The sequence below is a fragment of the Poecilia reticulata genome, linkage group LG10 (assembly GCF_000633615.1).
Source record: "Poecilia reticulata strain Guanapo linkage group LG10, Guppy_female_1.0+MT, whole genome shotgun sequence".
Classification (NCBI taxonomy): domain Eukaryota; kingdom Metazoa; phylum Chordata; class Actinopteri; order Cyprinodontiformes; family Poeciliidae; genus Poecilia; species Poecilia reticulata.
In genome coordinates, this window is record NC_024340.1 from 15,683,113 (window position 1) to 15,691,500 (window position 8,388).

General features: G+C 40.6%; 2 protein-coding genes across 4 annotated transcripts in view; one reads left to right on the forward strand and one right to left on the reverse strand.

Annotated features, from left to right (window-relative positions):
* arhgef6 (Rac/Cdc42 guanine nucleotide exchange factor (GEF) 6) overlaps positions 1-4,891 on the forward strand; it is a 53,909-nt gene extending 49,018 nt beyond the window's left edge. For all 3 annotated transcript variants that reach the window (XM_008420677.2, XM_008420678.2, XM_008420679.2), the window contains 4 exons: positions 270-356; positions 455-554; positions 784-838; positions 2,749-4,891. In XM_008420677.2, the coding sequence (XP_008418899.1) occupies positions 270-356; positions 455-554; positions 784-838; positions 2,749-2,871 (365 nt within the window). In that variant the 3' untranslated portion in view covers positions 2,872-4,891. The remainder of the gene's footprint in view (positions 1-269; positions 357-454; positions 555-783; positions 839-2,748) is intronic.
* Positions 4,892-6,312: 1,421 nt separating this feature from the next.
* cd40lg (CD40 ligand) lies at positions 6,313-8,366 on the reverse strand. Its single transcript, XM_008420681.2, has 4 exons — positions 7,491-8,366; positions 7,155-7,182; positions 6,961-7,053; positions 6,313-6,871 (listed from the first exon to the last, which is right to left on the reverse strand). The coding sequence occupies exons 1-4, from the start codon at positions 7,710-7,712 to the stop codon at positions 6,501-6,503; spliced, it is 714 nt and encodes a 237-aa protein (XP_008418903.1). The 5' UTR covers positions 7,713-8,366; the 3' UTR covers positions 6,313-6,500.
* Positions 8,367-8,388: the final 22 nt, after the last annotated feature.

Consider the following 8,388-nt stretch of genomic DNA (forward strand, 5'->3'; position numbering starts at 1 on the left):
TACAAACAAACAAAAAAAATGGATCAATAATTTTTGATATCGACTGGTATGAAAAGCTTATATCGTGATGCGTTTTTCAGCCATAACGTCCAGCCCTGCTTCAGCTGTTGGATTAACAATATGTTTGCTTAACACTACAGTGAAACCTTTCCTTACACAGTAAACTGGTGCCATGCACCCTGCCGATCAGCATTCTCTTTCTTGTTTTAAATTCACCAGACGGCATCACGTGTGTCTTTGATTGCTAAATAACAGTCATATTTCGACAGGCACAGCTGCTCTGGAGGAAGATGCTCAGATACTTCGGGTGATTGAGGCTTATTGCACCGGAGCCAGCCTGCACCAAACCACCACAGGTGTGTGTTGCCGCATCACAGACAGATGCATTAAAATGATTTGTGTGTCTTAAAGGCATCAGCGTAGCTCATGTGTTCATTTGTGTGTACATGCACAGCGGTACGGAAAGAGTGTGTCCCTCAGGTTCTGCTGCCTGAAGAAGAGAAAATAATCGTGGAGGAAATTAAGAGCAACGGACAGACAGTAACTGAGGAAAAGTAAGCATGCTGCTGCTTCTGGAGAATAAGCTTTGAGAATATTTCAGCATAAATCTTTGCTTGTATTTGGATTCACCAGTCAAATATGGGTCCATTACCGACAAAATCACCTTCATGTCCAAATAAACAGAATAAAATGTTTAGCTTGCTAAAACAAGATAACCGGTGTAAAGTAACACTTGCATCTTCTGGCATCAAATAAATGCTGCTTTTATATTTTAACCTACAGGAGCCTGGTTGACGCAGTTTATGCTTTAAAGGACGAGGTGCACGAGTTAAAAAAGGTAAGTTGGAATACTTGTAATAAAATGCTAAATTATTTATTACAGGAACATGCTGAGCGGTATTAACTACCTGAAAGTTGCCACAAACGCCAAACATACAAACTGTTAATAGAAATGATCACTTTTAACACTTCCTCAGTTCCTCAGTTTAATATACTTGTTTTTTTCTTTTATTTTTTTAGATCTGTGCATTAACCAGATTATCAAAAACTGAGTTCATGGAAGTTTGCAAATGTTGGCCAAGAAAGTAGAACAGGCTCAGTTTTGACCCCTCTGCTTGGTGGGAGGGGGTTTAATGCATAAACCTGTCAATAAAGTTTTTGAATTTTCACAATAATAAAAAAACATTTAAGCCAACTTTCTGCCACTTAATAAGGCAGCTGACAAGTTCCCTTATTAGCAGAATAGAAATAATGCAGAAATAGATTTACTGTTTCTGTAATACATTAATAGAAATGTATTACAAAACAGTCAAATGGTCATAATGGTTTTCTCTCATCATTGTTAGCATCTATTTTACTACATTATGTCGTAAATTTAGTTTAAATCTGTCACATAAATGATATTATGTTATCAAATCGCGTTTTTAAAAAAAAATTTTTTATGATAATCATGTTTTGGGTATCTCATTCCAGTCCATACCTAGTTTAACTACGAAATTAAATCTATTTTAAAATGGCTGAAATGTCCTTCTTTGGTTGTCTCCGCTAAAGACAGTTATTTGGTACAGGTAAGATGTTTACCGCTCGTACGTTCTCAACAGAACCCACATAAACCCATTTGAGCTGTGGAGCTGAATGAAAACTGAAAAGTAAATGAAAACGATTCTCCTTGGTTTTAATTCGTTGTCGCTTTTCTTTTTTCACACTCAATAATTCACTTCATCTGAACTATTTCATCAATGGAAATTCCTCCACTATTACTACTAAATTTAACCTCCCATTATTTGTATTTGTTGACGCCTAACCAGAAGGAAGAAGACGGGCAGTGAACTCATTTCCCACTGTTTTGACTTCATACCAGTTTCGACCACCAGCTTCTTGGTACTGTAGCCAAAGTGTTGGCAGTCGAAACAGCTGGTGGTAAACTGAGTTCTGACTCCAAACCAGCAATCAAACCACTTTTGTGGAAACCCCCCTGTATGAAGATAACAGGATGCTGGTCGATCTCACATGTGTTTGGTCTCCCCTGTACAGAAAACGCTTTAAAGATTTAAATGTAAATCAGACCTTTCAGTCGCTGAGATCTGATTTAGGGAACCCTGGGTTCCCACAATGCAACATGGCAGCAACAGGGAATTCAGATCTCCACAACCAATAAGTAAAATTTGTGAATCCAATAATTATGTTGTCATTTGGTTTAATTTTTCTTTGTCCAATCAGCTCAAGAGATCCAGCTTTTAAAGAGCATTTCATGTTTTTCTGTAACACTTTATTTGAAGGAATGTGCATAAGACGGACCCTTTTAATGGACTTTTAATGCAGCTTTTAGTACAACCTTTCATCTAAAGTGTCATTATTTACCGAATGACGTTTTCCTGCAACATCTGGGTGCAACTCTTCTCCAGCACAGAAATAAGGAGCCATGTTGTGATGGCTTCCTAAAGGCAGAGTCCCCAAAACAGCAGGAGTTTTTAACACACAGGCCCAGCTTTAAGGTGTTAAATTACAACGTTCAATTTCTTTTAAGTCATATTTGATATCTATATCGTTTTTATGACAATTGAAAGTAACACAATTACTTGATTGTGCTGTAACATGACACCTTGTGCCTGTAAAATGCACCTTTAAAGAGGCGTGAATGCCTTCGCCTCAGCATTAGAAATGACCCAAATCTGAGACAAACCAGTTACTGACAAACATTAAAGAGCCTTCACTCTTTAATGTTATTATCCCCCCTATGTTCCACAGGAGAACAAGTGGATGAAGCAGTTTCTGGAGGAGGAGCAGAAGTCTCGCAAAGAGCTGGAAAGATTGGTGAGAAAGCTGAGCAAGCAGAAGAACGACTGCGGCTGGGAGGACAGCAGCCATTAGGACAGTGGACCGTCCTCACAGCTCACCTCTTCGGCCTGGAAGCTCCCGTTTGCAGGAGCGGACTCGCAGCGGGGCAGGTTTCTGTGTGCTTATGCGTTTATTTTTCTATGCGTGTCTTCCGTCTTCACATTTCAGTCGCACATAAACGTGGAGCCTCGTCGCCCGGAGCTCGACGGAGTCGGCTCCGTCTCATCGGAAGACCCAAACGAGCATGCTTACTGCCGAACCGCTCGGCTAGTCCTCTGTGTTTCAAGCAATCTCCCCCATTTGGACTGTAAGATCCGACCTGCTAGTGGAAGAATTTTGGAAAAAAAAAAAGAAACAAGCTCTCCGTAGCTTCTTCTGCTGTTGTTGGAATAGAAAAGGAGTAAAAAGCCATCGAGTTCTTCTGCTTCCCCTGTCTGAACTTCTTTTAAAACCGGACTGATGATGATCTCTCCAAATCATGACTTTGTCACTGTTGTATTTTATTACCATAGGGCTCCTTGATGGAAAAGAAAAATCTTCCTGTTGTGCTTTCATGATACACAGCATTTTTCAACATGACAAAGATTCATCTAATTCATGTTCAGGGGGTTTTATAGGCATTTCAGCAAGTCGCACAGGTGACTTTAACCAGCTCAATCTCCAAATGCAGCTGTATACTGTTTATTTAAAAACTGCATGGATGTACAGTGTTTCTACATTATAAATTCTGCATCAGAAATGCGATAATCAATATATATCCAGACATATATACTCCAAAGCAATGCATCTGCATAACGAAATAGGAAAGACGTAACTCTGTACTATTTGCTATTATAAAAGTAGACAAAGAGGTAACCCTTACTAAAATATATATGGGAATCATTTTAACATGTTGAGTAGATAACCTTTCTTTGTTTTGAGTTTATAAGGATAGTCCGTATTTATTGCTAACCCAGGCATTTAAAATGTGGTGTAAGCCTTATGGAGAACGTTTTGCAAGGAAAACCCTGCTTTATATTGCTAAAGAGGAAAAAGAGAAACTCGTTTTGCTTTGAGAATTTGTAGACTTCTGTCTGGGAACAGAGGAAATGAACAGATGTTGGTGTTAAACATATTTAAGTGCCTCCCGAAGGGGTCCGAAAACCAAAAGAGAGTTCGAGACCGACTGGGACTAAACATGAAATATATTCAAAGTGTCAAGCTTAGTTTAATGATGTTGTTATGTATGTTGGGTCTGAAAACAAACAGCGCTTTGCTTCCTATTTATGGTCGTGGCCTCTTTCTGAAGACCAACCGCGGTACATTTCCTCATGGGGACGAGCGCAAGCACTGTCAGCGCTGTTATGTGGCGCACTGCACACAAACAGTGAATGTAACTGAAATGCAATAAGTGACTGCTTTCCTGACAGACCTCTGGGTAAAAACCAGCAGCCATCAGTCAGATTCAAACAACCTGCAATATTAAGGACTGAATTTAACTCATTGACAAAAAAATCCCTCCAGATGCTTTTTTTTTCGCCTTTCGCTCAGTGACGTTTCCCGATTAGAAGCGATGAGGTCCATTTTTTTTCATCCACAAATGATCCAGATTGTTGAATTTGTGGCAGTTGCTGTGTGGGAAGTGTGCTATGTTTCTTTTGTTGTTTTTGCACGCACCTCTGTTCAGAAACTTCTCAGCGCTGTGTAGCGTTTGATGCAGCTGGTTCGTCTGCAAAGGTGTAACTTTCAGGCTCAAAGGCACAACTCGTCTCACCAGCCAGACTGGGTGATCTAATAATGCGGAGACTCATCCTCCCCTCAAAACGACTGTTTCCATTAAGCACCACACACTGTAATTTGAATTTCCCAATAGCTTCTGTGAGCACTTACTGGTGGGAAGAAGTCCATCTGATTTCCACGCCACTGTGTTTTTGTTTTTTGTTGTTGTTGTTTTTTTAAAGCTTGTTCTATGCAATTATTGTTGCAAGTATTTTACCCTTTTTTTTTCTAGACATTCTGTACTGTATGTTTGGTTTGATTGTTCTTTTATTAAAAGTTTAATATAACAAGTGGAGTTTTGGATTGAAAATCGGTTTGTAACCATAACAGAAATGGAAATAAGGTTTTCTACATTCATGCTGGAAATCCACAGATGGCAGGCAGGCTTTTCCGCCCCATGTTCATCACATGTGCAGCGCAGGAATTTGTAGGTTGCTCAGCTTCGCTCTCAGGAAACCCTTTGCACGGTGGAAGGAGTGACATGCTGTGCGAGTAGGCTGCATCTGCACACCTCCATAGAGATTCACACTTTCCATACTGTTGCACTCCATGTAAAAAAGCACGTTTTATTTGCCAACCTATACGCTTGAATTACTCATCGAGTACTGCAGGTGTGCTTACGAACTAAAAAGGAAACGTTACAGTCATGAAGAAGCAGAGTGAAGCTATTTTAGGAGGACAAAAAGGCCCAGGCGAGGCTGGTATGAGTGTCACGACTCAAGATGGATGGCATAGAGGTTTTTTTTCATCTTCGTTTCCGCCTCCAGGGGCGAACCTGAAAAATGTAACGAGCTTTTGTGTGTTTTCACATGCAAGAATAAAAGAGCTTTTAAAAAAATCTCTGCGCAGTGTAGAAAAAGAATCAGTCCAGAAATGAATTCATTCTCCAGTTCTTTTTTAAAATACAGTGAAAAATCTCTTTACTGCACCTTGCCAAATCGACATGGGAAAAAAGCAATAAAAACACGTTTCAAGCACTGATTGCATAACTTAAAAAACTAAAAATAGATGTCAGGTGCTCAGGTTTTCCCCAAAATCTGGGACACTACCCAGAGAGCCCTGTATAAAAAAAAAACACCGCTCTGAGTTAAGAGGTTAAACCTTTCAGGGTAATGATGCAACATGGCAGCCCTGCAGAGGAAGGTGAGGGGAGCTGAAAGGGTCATTGGATTTGTCCAGTGATCCTCTGGTCAGGCTCCTCACATCCTCTAACTGCTGCCATCTAGCAACCTCTAGCGCAACATAAAAAACAGAAGCTATCAACTTTTTTTTAAAATCTTCCATCAGAAATGGGGGTTTTTGTTCCATTCTGTGCTATTTTTGAATTCTGAAACGAGATAAATTGATTTGATTTAGAAGGTTAAATTCCGAAAAGGATAACGGTGACGAGAGAAAAAGTTGACCTCATCAGATTTGTGAAGATAATTTACAGGTCAAGTGTCTTTGTCACCGTGAGAAGATGCATCTCTAGTTGCTGCCGTGTGCCCTAGAAAATTAAAACCACTGGTTCAGAGCAGTTTCTGTTCTTCATCACATTTAAAAAGTGCTGTTTTTCTGAACTTTTGAGTTTTTTTTGTCAAACAATACCCATAAAAAGCTGCTGGACAATAAAAATGTAAGTGCTAATTCTTAAAATGTGTAATTCCCCTCACCCAAAAAAAAAAACCAGATCATTCAGATTAAATATAAAAGTTATTTTACATATAGTCCAATTTATATAAATAAACACAAAGCAATCACTGACAATAACAAAGAAAAAGACAATGTTATTTAATAAATTATAGTTTGGAAATGTCTCTAAATTCCACAAGAGTTTGTTGATTAACTCCTGCAGAGTCTTCTTAGTATCGATATTCCATCCACAGTCGCAGATCCCTGTTTTGGAGTCCCGGTCCACGCGGCTCCTACAGCTTATACATCCCAAAACTCGTCGATTGCTTTCCGTAGTCCACAAGCGAGAGGTTTTCCACCCAGACGGAGAGCTGGTTCCCCCTGCTCAGCGTGATCACGTCCTGCAGCGTAACTGTGCACAGCTGAGGGTTCAGGCCGTCCTTGTCGCTCAGGCTGCAGTGGGCCTTGGTCACCTCCTTCTCCTCTCCCGTCTCCATGTTCCTCAGCTTGATGCAGCCGGTCAGCGGGGCGACGCTGTGCTTGGAGAAGGTCACCCTGGAGTAGATGAGGTAGTCACCGGGCTCCAGGACCGTCAGCCAGCTATTGCCGTAGTAGTTGATGTTCTTGCGAACTGAGAGGTCCATTCTCCACTCAAGGTAACCAGCTAGAAAAAGCAGTAAACATTGTTTTTTATTGTTTTAATTATAACTGAATTTCTATGAAAAGAGAAAACAGATTTTTTTTTTTTCTTACATTTTTTCTCAATTATAGCATTTGGTTTTCCAATTAACATGCGTGCAAAGGCTTTGTAGGTTGTTTCTTGTTTTTCTACGGGGGGAAAACCAACTGAAAGAGGAAAAAAAAACACAAATGCATGTCAGGTTTCTTTATCTGATTGACTTTTCTCTCTAAACTCAGAACAGCAATAATCAGTAAAATCAATTTACCTCTTCCTTGTGGTGAGGAGTATGTTGCCTGCAAGAACAAGAGAAAGTTCAACATCAGCGGAACAACAGACAAATAATTATTCTCTGCGCTGTATTAAATCTACTTTAGCAATGCGCTACATGTGGCCCAAAGAAGCACATGAGGTGTGACATGTATGTTGCATTTACAGAGGAGGATTTCCTGTGCATCTCACACTGAATTCTAGTGAGACTTTAGATGGTGCAAAACCTGTGAATCTGCATCAGCGTCTGCCTCACCAGCGTGAGAAAACTCAAGTTTTCAGCTTTTAGATTTAAAACAAAACGACTTTTGTTACAAACCACGGCGCTACTTACATGTGCAATTTGTCTTTCATTGTAGTACAGGTATAGAAAACCTCCGACAGACAGAAACAAGTGCAGCGTCACCACGCAGACCAGAAATCGCAGAAGTGGCTTGCTGTAGCCTGGCGATGGGAGCTGGGTCGGGATGAGGATGGGCTCGGGCCTGCCGAGCCGCGGCGGCACCGGCGGAGGCACCTGCGGCAGCGCCATGCTGGTCTGGTAGGTGTTGATCATGATGCAGTGGAGCGGCCTGTCGCCCGTGGCATCCCATGCGCTTCTGAGCAGACGCTCCCCAAAGCAGACGAGTTTTTCTGCGTGTACTTCCTGGAAGCTTTGAGCCCTTCAGATCTGTGAGAGATGTGACCTTTGTGGAGGACGTGAGTGTGTCGTGTGAAATACATCATGCCGTCTCTTCCTTCCTATACGGCAGGTATGTTTCACTTGGTTCCATTTGTTGCAGTGTTTCTCTGCACCGCCACGTAAAACCCAACACTTAAAAAGAAGCTCGTAAATAGATGGTGACGTGGTTTCTGATGCACACGGCACGCTCAAACTGGATTCTTAAATCGTATTTAAGAGCTCAGGGTCTTTTTATGTACCCTAAGCTACATAAAAAGCTTAGGGTACATAAAAAGTAGAAGATTTTTTGTAGTCTTCTACTTTGAAGACTTTAAAAAACTATGCACTCCAGCATCCATTGCATCACACTAACTCTCATAATATGTTTAATCAACAGAGACATATGTGTCAAATCCAACACCTGGTTTGCATTAATGACACTGTTTCTGTTTGCAATTTAGTTTTTAACGTAAGACTGCTTGTTGTTTCTTCTCTGCAGAGCAAATGTATGAACAAGCAGAAGATTTTTCAGATTTTCATAGTATTACTTGAGTTTTTCTAAAATTATTTC

Excerpts from the sequence above, each read along its gene's own strand:
- cd40lg (XM_008420681.2), bottom strand. The coding sequence starts at position 7,712 with ATGATCAACACCTACCAGACCAGCATGGCGCTGCCGCAGGTGCCTCCG. Across the intron at positions 7,054-7,154 it reads CTCCTCACCACAAGGAAGAG|TTGGTTTTCCCCCCGTAGAA; the intron begins GTAAATTGATTT and ends TTCCTCTTTCAG. Across the intron at positions 6,872-6,960 it reads TGCTATAATTGAGAAAAAAT|CTGGTTACCTTGAGTGGAGA; the intron begins GTAAGAAAAAAA and ends TGCTTTTTCTAG.